The 11,365-nt window shown below is 38.8% G+C and overlaps 3 protein-coding genes across 3 annotated transcripts; 2 read left to right on the plus strand and 1 right to left on the minus strand.

Moving 5' to 3' along the window:
• Positions 1-1,188: 1,188 nt before the first annotated feature.
• Positions 1,189-8,261, plus strand: LOC129567469 (uncharacterized). Its single transcript, XM_055444383.1, has 8 exons — positions 1,189-3,642; positions 3,783-4,299; positions 4,607-4,821; positions 4,969-5,519; positions 5,645-5,855; positions 5,955-6,201; positions 6,336-6,649; positions 6,733-8,261. Exons 1-8 carry the CDS (start codon positions 3,467-3,469, stop codon positions 7,553-7,555), a joined length of 3,054 nt encoding a protein of 1,017 aa, XP_055300358.1. The 5' UTR covers positions 1,189-3,466; the 3' UTR covers positions 7,556-8,261.
• A 325-nt stretch (positions 8,262-8,586) lies between these two features.
• LOC129564680 (V-type proton ATPase subunit G-like) lies at positions 8,587-9,851 on the plus strand. The gene is made up of 3 exons (XM_055438846.1): positions 8,587-8,779; positions 9,031-9,131; positions 9,242-9,851. The coding sequence occupies exons 1-3, from the start codon at positions 8,698-8,700 to the stop codon at positions 9,413-9,415; spliced, it is 357 nt and encodes a 118-aa protein (XP_055294821.1). The 5' UTR covers positions 8,587-8,697; the 3' UTR covers positions 9,416-9,851.
• A 70-nt stretch (positions 9,852-9,921) lies between these two features.
• Positions 9,922-11,253, minus strand: LOC129564676 (protein SYS1 homolog). Its single transcript, XM_055438842.1, has 2 exons — positions 10,549-11,253; positions 9,922-10,453 (listed from the first exon to the last, which is right to left on the minus strand). The coding sequence occupies exons 1-2, from the start codon at positions 10,714-10,716 to the stop codon at positions 10,136-10,138; spliced, it is 486 nt and encodes a 161-aa protein (XP_055294817.1). The 5' UTR covers positions 10,717-11,253; the 3' UTR covers positions 9,922-10,135.
• Positions 11,254-11,365: the final 112 nt, after the last annotated feature.

Genomic DNA, 11,365 nt, shown 5'->3' on the forward strand with positions numbered 1-11,365 from the left:
TTCTTTCGTTCGAACTGATTTAGCTACTGTTTAAGCCGAAGAATGTACACTTTTTTTGTGCCGTTCGCTATTATTGTTGCATTTTGTCCGTGCAACAGCGTATCCATTAATTTTCATGCAATTATTTTGTGTGCTCGCGCACACTTTTTGTTTGCACACTAGCTGCTGCTGCTACTGCTGGTGTGTGCCCATGCCGCTGAACGAATGACGCGCGCACTGACGGCGCACACAATTCTTGTGTACTATTTTACCATTTCAAGCTGGCCTTATAATGCACTGCGCATGCAATTAATGGTGATTTTTTTTTGCTCTCTACATCTTTCTCCTCTCATTCTCTTGCCTCACCATCCCTAGCTTTTCGCTAATTTATTTGATCAGATTTGGTTTTTTGTGCACTTAATTCGTTGCGAATCGTTTTATTGATGTCATCGGCTCTTTTTTTTATTCATACCAAATTTGGATCACTTTGTTGTGAATAGAAATTGCTCATTTCCCTCCTAAAAAAGCCCAACGTACTATACCGATCGATGTGGATTATGATTATATGTAATCTGTACGAAATTGGATGGTTTTCATAACAATTTGTAGTTTTCATTTCACATCGAATGCTTGACGGTGTTTTCCCTTCTTTCGTTCATCTGAAGCGATGCATTTCAAAAGTGAATGCTTTTCCCGATTCTTCGAACCATTTTCAACATTCTTGCGCCTCGATTGTTCTGTAACTTTTGAGATTTCCCCATTCGCTCTGTGTGTGTGTATGCCAGTCAATTGTGGTGAATAAGTCAAAATTAATTACCACCATCGATTCAATGCAGCACACTTTGTGTGTGTCTGAATGCAATCCGAAAAGTAAAATGCGAACGCGAAAATTGGCAAATATCAAAAGTATGGGGAAGTTATGATTGGAATATCGTCTAGCGTGATGATGACGGCAGCACAAAAAAAAATGGTTCAGACGAAGAAATTGATTGAATTTTTTTGAGACAAGAGAGACTCTTTCTCCGCATTCAAATTGAGATGGATCGGTGATTACAGTAATTTGGACGCATGCGCGCAACAACCACATGCAAAACGCGAGATATTTTGAAACTACAAAATTTGATGTATTTTGTGTGGGTATATATGGCATATTCTCATGTTTATTTGCTTTTTTCTCTGTATTTTTTTAGATCTCGAATTGCGAAAGAAACAAAAACAGAAAATAAAAGATCTGCACACGAGTGGGAACTTTCCCTACCTGTTTGCTGTAGCAAGACTGAAATTCCTGCCGGGGCCCACTTCAGCCAGCGACTCTTCATTGATCACGTAAACATATTTGTACGGCGTTTTAGTTCAAAATCGAGCAGTACACACAAGCTGAAACCGAATTGGATCACGAACCAGCCCATCGTGCAGCGCAAAAAAAACAACCAAACCAAAACACACATGGAAACAAGTGCAATCACCGTGTCACACACAATCGAAAAGACAAATGCAACTTTTATAAAGCAATCAATGTGAGTGTGTGTGTGCGTCTGTGTATAGATTCTAATTAGCATCTAATTGGTTTGTCTGCGATCACGCTCATCACATCGTCGCTCATCGGTAGTCTCATAAATTAGCATTTGCATGTGCTCGATTCCATCATCGCAAAACAACAAAAACAATTTGCATACGTAAAGAGATTTAACAAGACGTGCACGTGAGTATTCCCAATGTTTGTGCAGCATCGACAGCGCGCGCTCGCGTCAACCATTGGATTTATTAATTAAATATTCATTGCTTCTGTCTTCGACGCTGTTTATATGTCTATGACTCGATTCTTTGATGAACCAGAAACACGCTGCTGAATTTCTTACATTTGTTTCACCTTTAATTTTTCTTCAATCGGCGTGAATTCGAACACAACCGTACACTCTACTCTCTCAGCACCTCGATCACAACCAAATAAACAAAAACAAGAAAGAAAGAAGCAACAAAGAAAAATAAAAACGCTGATTCTTTTGGGCCAATTGTGTTTTTAATTCGATTACCCGACGAACAATTGCTTGAACCGAGTATTTGCCGAGCGCGCACAATTTAAATGAAAAATACCAGCCAGAAACAATAGATCCGAGTGTGCAAACAAACAATTCATGGCATCGTTCACAAAGTAATCGCTTACCGTGTCCAAAAAGTTTGTAATTGATGTTGTTGTTGCTGGTGTTGCTGACGCGAGTTGGAAAAATCAAGGAAAGCGCACGAGAGAACGAATAGGTAGAGAGAGAAGGAGAGAAAGACAGAAAGAGACAGACTTTAAATATTGGTTTACAGGTGTTTATAAGTCGTTCATATTCAGTGCGCTGCAATTCATGTGCACAATAATGATAGAGTGAAGGCTGGAAATTCACTGGACTTGAGCGCATTCATAGTATATCTGCGCAAGTGGTGCAGCAAGCCAGCCAAATCACGGAATCGGTAGTGAAACTGGCGTAAAAAAACAACACACACATATATTTACACGCACGCATTCAATACAACAAAATGACCAACGGAATTTTTTCCACTGTGAGTAAACAATAGCACGAGCATTTGGATAGTTTTTTCTCCCCACCTGTTGTGTGTGATGTACCAGAAGTCAGAAAGACAATCGAAAACCGTCAGATAATAAAGTGTTTTCCGAAACGAGATTATCTTCAAAAGAAAGGTGTTACTTCTTTTGTGTGTGAGTGTGTTTGTCTGTGCAACTGTGAAAAGAAAGAGGCTCGAGAGAAACAGAGACAGTGAGATAGATCAGCGCCGATATTGCTACAAAACTCATCGCGCATCGAACTAAACTCGACTAGCAAAAATACAATACGCGAACGGGAACAATTGGCCAATGTAAAAAGAAATCGAAACATACTTAAGACATCAAACAACAACAGAACAAAAATAATATGAGAAATATAACGATTTTGTTTAGTGCACTTAGATTAATTGAACGTTACGAGTAAAGTTGCGATAAACGCAAAGAAAATGATAAAATTGCTCATATGTTTCAATCAATGTATTCGGTTAATCTGATGGAAATGTGCGAGAAACAGAAAAACAAACAAACCGTGCAAGGTGTCTCGTGTGATTAGTGAATCGTGTATACATTTCAACCCGTCTATTTTGCTGCAGACACACAATTAGTTTCGATCTGGACTGAAGCCGCATGCGATGATAGTGCATGGATACGTGTTTTTTCCCTTTAACAACTGTTTTTTTTTTTGGAAAATGACCAAATGGTCGGTGCAATAAAACAATTTGTAAGGTTTAGTGTTTCGGCGCCGCAACAAAGTATATACACAACATAACGGCAGCAGACAAGAAAAAAATTGAAGTGACTTACATGTTGTAGTCTAGAGCGGATAAAACAAATCGTATTTACACGAAACAAAAAATAAACAATCAATTACAATCCACGTTACAGTTAATGATGAAAATTCAGTGAATTCAGTTTGTAAGCGCAAGAGAAAAGAAAATGGTGACCTGTAATTTTGATTCGATAAAAAAAATGGAGCGACCACGACGAAACACAACCAGTAGCTCGAATTCATCGGGTTTTCGTTTGCTCGACGATCAGTGTGACACCGTGTCAAGCGTTAGCCGAAATTCCATTTACAAACTCAAGATCGATGCAATGTTTGACGATAACAGGTAACAAAATTTGTTTATTTTTCTACTGGTTTATTAATTCGAAATGGCCATTATTGATTTGATGGTATTTCGAATGTTAAATTTATGCAAGCGATCGATTGGAAATTGATAAATAAATTGATGAACTGGATTTAATTTAGATCGATGGTGAGTCAACGATTGGACGATATAAATCCATCGATAAGTCAGCGACGCCGTTCGAGCCGATTATCATCGGCGGGTAGCATACGGGAGGCAGCCAGTAGCGGCATTAGGTGTGGTCGTAGTAATAGTATTCGCAGCAACAGCATCCGAGGTGGATCATCCACAAATATTCAACGTGGTTCGACGCGTGAAAGCTCCGGCAGAGGAACCAATTCGAATCGCTCATCATCCCGAGTATATCGTCACAGCAATCCGATTAATGTAACAAGAACGATGACAACAACCACGACAACAACAACAGCCGCCAATATTATCGAATATGGCGTTAAATGTGTGAATAACAAAGTGCAGAAGCAAATCGAACGAATGTTCACCGATGTGGCCAACGATGAGACTACTTGCAGTTTTGCCGTTCGATGTTTGGGATCGTTGCCATTGCAGAGTAAAGTCACCAGTTTGTTTGAATTGCAAGAACCGCTACGAAAATTGTATATAGCTGGGTCAAGCCATAATGTAAGTTGGGTTTTTTTTTGTTCGTTTTCATTGTCATTTTCCATGATGTATAAATAAAATGTAGGCCATCCGATAACATAGCCACCAGATTGTGTCATTGTTTTGCCCAAGAAAAGTTAGAATAGCATATTAATTTTCCAAAGTGAAAGAATCTCAATTGATATGCAAATGCTTAAAGGCTTTTGTCGATTAATGACCCAGTTTTTATTTTTGTGATCATTTGAATTCGATTTGTGTTTTAATTTTAGTTATTCTCATTTTGAAAATCAATATCGGTGTATTTGTTTTTAAATCTCCATAATAATAGAATCAAAATACCGGATACTTGGACATATGTGAAGGAGGTTTAAGAATTCGAACTGGTTCTACACCAAATGAGTCGCAACCGACTCCATTCCAACATATTGCCGTTTGGTCGGCGGTCAAGTTTGTGATGAGCCAATCAGAAAACAGTGCCGCTTTCCTTCCATTAATCACCGATCCGGAAAATCTTGATAAGAAATCACTTTTTCAACCGCTTAGGTATGTTTGTCACACCTTTACAACTCCATTTGATGCCAATTTCTAACAACTTATTTATTTAAATTGAGCATCTTTGTTCAATTTGTTCTTTTTTGCATAATAAATGTATGCTTTTAATGAAAACAAAAACAACTCCCACACTTTCAGTGGGTCCGATCGACGACGACTTTCATCTGGTTCGCATGCACCCATTTTCACGGTTGTCATGCGTTCAAAGCAACCAAACCAACAATCTAAGCAGTTAGAATGTCATGCGTTTGTTTGTCAAACGCCCGAAAATGCGATCGTCATCGCGGCCACGCTGTATCAGTCGTTACTGGCCCACATGAGCAGCAGTCAAACGGAAAAACAACGGAAACCACGCAATCAAAACGGTGTGAGTTGCGTGAGTATTGCAAGTAGTTCAGGTGCAAATCGTTATGGTAGCTCAAGAGCATCACTTGCTTCGTCCGGTAATCGGGCTAAACCACCAACTATTCCATTGCCACCACCACCAATCCCATCGCCTCGTCTCGCTCGAATGCAAATGCAAGCAAATAGCAAACGATTGGCAGAGAATTCCATGAGCAGCGACACTGACAACATCGTTAGAAACGCACTGCTTGAAACATCATCGTCGAGCGATCAACGCAAAAGACGTAGCTATAAGACGAGACGGGCTCCTCCAGTGCCAACACAGCATGAATACAATAATCGAGGTACGTATGAAATAGACCATTTGTAATCAGATTGAGAGGAAATGAAAACAAAACTTGACAAAATTAACAAAAACACTCGTTTGAAATGAACATTACAAAATGGAAATTGAATTCGATTCTTGCAGCTTCCGATTTGTATAAAATTTCATCGTCGTATCGAGTGCATCAGATGAATGCCCAATCACATCGGCATCACTATCAGACGGCCGATCAAGTTGGCGGTGACATCATGACTCGCGTTGCCATTCCACGGTCGGGCAGCTTTTTGAACACAAGCGGCTTGGCTCGGTATAAATCACGGGCAACCAGACGCGCCAAGAGCGGTGGCGGTGGAGGGTAAGACACTTTTCTGGCTGCAATTGTCATGAAAAACATTTGAATTCAAAATCTATTCTTCCAAGCCGTGAATGACAATTCCAAACATTTTCCGTGCAGATCCCCACTTGGCTTTTCAGAACTGTTCAATGAGTTCCGCTTGCAAGAGAATCTTCATTCGCTGGACGATATTTTGAATGCCATAATAAATTCGGAAGGAATGTCATTTAACGATTTGAAGCCAATTTACAAGGAATTCCTGTTAAAACTGGCCGTCACACTGACAAAAGACGAATTATATCAGCGATCAAAGAGCATAATGCGGCGTCAAAAGAAGAAACTAATGCGACGCAACAAAGCTTATCAAGTAAATATTCATCCATGGTGTTGTTCACAACTCACGACAGAAAAGAGTCTCAAAAATCCCGTTTCGATTTGAAAAAGAAAAAAAAAACTAACCATCACGACTAATCGGATTTCGAACAAAATTTATCGTTTCAGTATCCACGAAAAACCTTCTTTTTTGGTTCATATGGGCTAAAACGTGTGTTTCGATTTAGTAAGTATTTTTTTCAGAGGCGAAAAAAGACAACGGCCGCGAGTTTAGATGGATTGGCAAAGAAGCGTGTAATGAACAGCCGCGGCAGCAGTGCCACCGTCACAAATAATCGCATCACCACCACCGAAATACACAGCAAACAAAACTACGTGAAAAAGCATCATCGCAGCAGCAAAGCGGTGACAAGTGGATCGGATTTGTCGGAAACACAAAATGAATTGACGTTCAGTGGCCAAAATCGCAACAGTTCCAGTGGGTAAGTTTCAAAAACATCGATCAACTTATGGGTGTGACAATTTTTCGTTGTTAGTCAATTTATGCGATATCAATTATTCACAGATACGTTTCATACTCCGAGTGCAGTGCATATTCGGATGAATGCACATGTTCGTCGGCCGATCGTTGCTATTGCAGTTTAGGACCGGGTCGAGTGAAATTGTCGCGTCGTCTAAAGGAGAGCAAACGATCATCCAGTTACATTAAGAATACGGACACATTAATTTCATGCCACACCGATGACAAATGCTACTGTTCGCTGGACGATGGCGAGGGAACGGCTGATGACCTATCAACGGCCACCTATTGTGATACGGAGAGTTGCAACAGCACCACGAAATGCTATTGCAAACATCGAGTTGTGCAAGTGCCGGGCACAACGGCATCCGTGACAAAGAAGGTCAATCGCACTTGTGTCAGCGATAGTTTAGCATTGGATTATGAACTTTTCACCGTTGGCAACGATCGAGGTCAACGGCGCCATGGCAGTTCAAAAACACGGAGCAACCAAAATGCCAAGCACATTCGATCACAGGAGGCATTGAGTGTGAAGAAAAGCGTTGAAATGGCAGCCGTTTTTGCCGATGTAAAACTCAGCCAAACCACCGATATTAAACATCTGAAGGGTGACATCACATCGTCCGAAGAGGAGCGCTTAGCACGCAACAATCGCCGAAACAGTGTGATTAGCACTCGAAGCCAACAAATGAAACGAATCGGTTCAATGGGACCAAAATGCAACAATATCATTCCGAATGTCATCGAAGCCGCTGAACAAAATCCAATTTTCCGGAAAAATACACAGAAAATTAACGAAATGTATCAAACGATTACGCCAAAAGTGGTCGGTGCCACTCTAGAAGATTCCCTAGGTTATCTGCCATGAATTCCACGACAACTTTCCCACATGCAACATTTCTTGTGACACAATTAACAATATTTTTTAACGGAAAAATGTTTACATAATTGTGCAGACAATCAAATTTATGCATGGGAAATTATCTGTCAAATCATTTTTGACCAGACAATGAAGTTTCAGTGCAAAAATGCACCACTTGGACAAAAATTGGTTCACAAATACTCGTTAATCATACGATTTAGATTATAAGAATAAAAGAAAAACTTTAATTTTTACTGTACTTAAAAAAATATCGACTAAACACGGAACAACAACTTAGATTTCTTGAATGAAACAATTTAGATATTCACACTTTGCCATTGACGCATGGAATTAATCTAGATATTCGTATCATATCTTATCGTAAATTGTTTTTTTTTAAATGATTATATAGGCCTACAGCTGCTGTTTGAATCACATATTCTTTAAGGAGATTTTCATATCGCTTGTTCCAAACGGCATTTGTTACATTCCACTTTGAGCCCGATCCATTGACATTAATTCATGAAATTGGGTCATTTAATAACGATACGACATTTTTTTAGACTTATTACTCTGAATCCTAAAATAATCCAAAAGATAAACGCAATCTTGTGCAATATTCGTAGCAAAGAAATGATATTACGTGCAATCATCATTCATGAGATATATACAAGAGATTTTTTTATACAATAAACTTAAATACAAAAAAAAACATTTGCAAAATGACTTATTTTTGCTTTAATTCTTATTTTTGGTTCAATTCTTCGAAGGAAAAGAAGAAAAATTATAAAAATCAAAATACAGAGGAAAGTATAAGTGAAAAAAGACTCTTTCTCAACCATTTGGACTGAAGCTGAAACTAGAATTAAAATGTCGACATTTAAATTCAAATCAAACGCCCGTGTGTATGCAAACCAATCGCCAATGTCATGCTCACGCCCAATGCTGATTGGGCTGCGGAGAACTAACACATGTACACATCTAATTCAGCGATCGAACTGTGTCTTGTGCACATCATATGATTTCGACAACACAGTTGAACGAGCGAGAGACGGTGGAGTTAATGTTTGATATTTTGCATTGCTCAGTCTATCTCTACTGTCAGTGTATAACAAATTGAGTTCGCTCCGCATCGCAAAGTACGAAAAATGGCTAGCAATACCCAAGGAATTCAACAATTGTTGGCTGCCGAAAAGAAGGCCGCCGATAAAGTCGGAGATGCACGTAAACGTAAGTGAAATTGGGCATAATTTCGTCGAAAAAAAAAATCGGAATTTCATACTGAAATTCTAGTGGAAAAATTATTGATAGCGGGATCATGTGAGCGTTTTTCGCTTGTGCAAACGGTCACATGACCATATTTTGATGTTCAGTTGAATCGATGTCATGATCATATTTGACGGATTTTTGGCATTTATATTGGCTTTTTCGACGATTTCATTGGAAAAAGTTGAAAAAAAAAAAAATCCGCATATTTCTAGGTAAGGCACGTCGTTTGAAGCAAGCCAAGGATGAGGCAACAGAAGAAATTGAGAAGTACCGCGCTGAACGTGAGAAGCAATTCAAAGAATTCGAAGCCAAGGTAAAAAAAAGTTGCTTGAACTTGATCTTGAGTGTGAAATGAGCTGGAAATCGATTATTTTATTCCAAATATTTCCAAATTTCAAATTTTTTTTCCCCCAAAAATTCAAGCATATGGGTTCACGCGAAGGAGTTGCCAGCAAAATTGACGCTGATACCCAGGTCAAGCTTCAGGAAATGATTCGTCAATTGGGAACAACAAAAGAGCCAGTCTTGCAGGCTGTGTTGGACTACGTGTATGATATCGCCGTCGAAAGGCACAAAAACTACCATGATGATCTTTAAGTTGAACGATTTTCGCGCGCCCCCAAAAAATCATCTGCTGCCAAAACGTTTTCAATGTTATTACAGCTCAATGTATGCGGTTTATTTTCAATTACTCGCACATATTATGTCATCATTAGTGAAAATTACGCCCCAGAAATTTTCAATTCGAGCGAATTCATTTTGGTGTTTACAAGTTGTATTACTTAAAATTATTAGCTCGTTCTTTTTCTTCTTTTGTTCAATCGAAACTTTTATGTTTTTTTTTCTTCTGTTGTATTAACATTCCAAATTAATTAGATAGAACCATTGATATGCAACAGCAGCTCATTCCAAGGCTCACAATTATTCAAATTGAATGAGTTTGTGTAGAACACATTTCTTCTTAATAGATTTATAAATTGTAAATACATACGAGAAAAGAAACCGAAGTATTAAATTCACTGATAAAATCTCATGGAGCCTTTGTTTCATTGCACTGAAGGCGGAAAAATGCTCGTGATTTGACGAGAGAAAGTATGTGGATGTGTGTGTGTGTTAGTATTGAAAATATTTTATTATATTTTTTTCCTCTTTTTTCTTACAACTTATTGACTACAGATTCAAGAGTTCATTTTTTTAACAAATAAATTATCACGTTTGATCCTTAATGCTATGTATTTCATCGGATTGGATTGGATTTTCAAGTGTGTCGTTTGTTGTTGTTGTTGTTGTGGCAACCAAATCACACTGGAAGTGTTTTCATAAGTCAGCCTTTGTATCGAGCGGTGTATATCCGACGGGAATTTCCTTGAGTTCAATTCTTAAACACAGGAATTCACTGAAGACACACATAACGGTGGCACAAACTGCGTTCAAGAACCACCATGAGAATGTTGAGGGAAATGCACCATTGTACACCCAACAAATGAACAAATGCGCAAAATGATATGTACATGTAAAATCTAAGCAGAGTTTCGTACGACCAACAATAAATCGCAGCGCCAGCGCACCGACGAATGCATTCAGAACAAATGACAGGATCACTGATCGACCGCCCGAGTCTGTGACGTGAATTTCCTGGAAAAGAAGATTTTTTTTTTCGAATCAATTGAATTGAAAATGTTGTGAGTCACAACTTCGGACTGAGTATCAATGTCAACAGTATGTCTTACATGGTATTGGAACAGGTGGTCTAGTGTATGATTAGCCCCGACAAAAACATCCATAAATGCCATAATGAAGCCCAAACTGACATACAGAAGCGATTGAACAGCTATAATCTGTGCTATTAGCAGCAATGGATCCCATTGTGTGTTTCGAAAGCCCGTTTTCATTTTCATTGCTTTCACTTTGGATTTGAATGCAATCTATAAAATTGACTACGTTTGCCTAGTGAACCAATGGAATTGGCAACTTTTCTCTTAATTTAAAATAACTCCGTGTAAACGAACAACGATAAACAAAACCAAGATTGGTGTTAATCTCCAAAATGCATGGTCGACAGTTCAATTTATTTCACAATAAATTTGGTGTATGCTTGAGTAATTGTGTCTTGGTTTTGCTTTTGAGTCACTGTTTTTTTATTTGGAACGTATTGACTTTGACAGATTGATTTTAATGTGTCAAATCGACTGAACTGAACTAACCTCACAACGACGTATCGTGCGTGAGTTGTGATGATGATGATGCTGGTGCGTGATTTGACTGTTGGGCAAACATACACAGACATTTGTGCAGCGCGCAATAAATGGTGTTCGTGTATAACGAACACGCACAACCACAGACAATGAGAGCAAATATTACGATGTGTGGCGCACGTATACAACGCGGCCATATATAAAACGTAATTCGAATCAAACAAAGAGGTACGACAGATAGAGATGCGATGACAACATTTGTCAACTAAATGTGTGCGACCGAGACAACCGTATGGTGTTCAAAGGAATTCCAATTGAGCGGTACAAGTTGCTGTTGGCTATAATAAAAACT

The sequence above is a fragment of the Sitodiplosis mosellana genome, unplaced genomic scaffold (assembly GCF_009176505.1).
Source record: "Sitodiplosis mosellana isolate CC-2019 unplaced genomic scaffold, AAFC_SMos_1.0 Smas_scaffold_1, whole genome shotgun sequence".
NCBI classification, from domain to species: Eukaryota; Metazoa; Arthropoda; class Insecta; order Diptera; family Cecidomyiidae; genus Sitodiplosis; species Sitodiplosis mosellana.

Excerpts from the sequence above, each read along its gene's own strand:
- LOC129567469 (XM_055444383.1), top strand. The coding sequence starts at position 3,467 with ATGGTGACCTGTAATTTTGATTCGATAAAAAAAATGGAGCGACCACGA. Across the intron at positions 3,643-3,782 it reads GCAATGTTTGACGATAACAG|ATCGATGGTGAGTCAACGAT; the intron begins GTAACAAAATTT and ends GATTTAATTTAG. Across the intron at positions 5,520-5,644 it reads GCATGAATACAATAATCGAG|CTTCCGATTTGTATAAAATT; the intron begins GTACGTATGAAA and ends CGATTCTTGCAG.
- LOC129564680 (XM_055438846.1), top strand. The coding sequence starts at position 8,698 with ATGGCTAGCAATACCCAAGGAATTCAACAATTGTTGGCTGCCGAAAAG. Across the intron at positions 8,780-9,030 it reads AGTCGGAGATGCACGTAAAC|GTAAGGCACGTCGTTTGAAG; the intron begins GTAAGTGAAATT and ends GCATATTTCTAG. Across the intron at positions 9,132-9,241 it reads TCAAAGAATTCGAAGCCAAG|CATATGGGTTCACGCGAAGG; the intron begins GTAAAAAAAAGT and ends CAAAAATTCAAG.
- LOC129564676 (XM_055438842.1), bottom strand. The coding sequence starts at position 10,716 with ATGAAAATGAAAACGGGCTTTCGAAACACACAATGGGATCCATTGCTG. Across the intron at positions 10,454-10,548 it reads ACCACCTGTTCCAATACCAT|GAAATTCACGTCACAGACTC; the intron begins GTAAGACATACT and ends CTTCTTTTCCAG.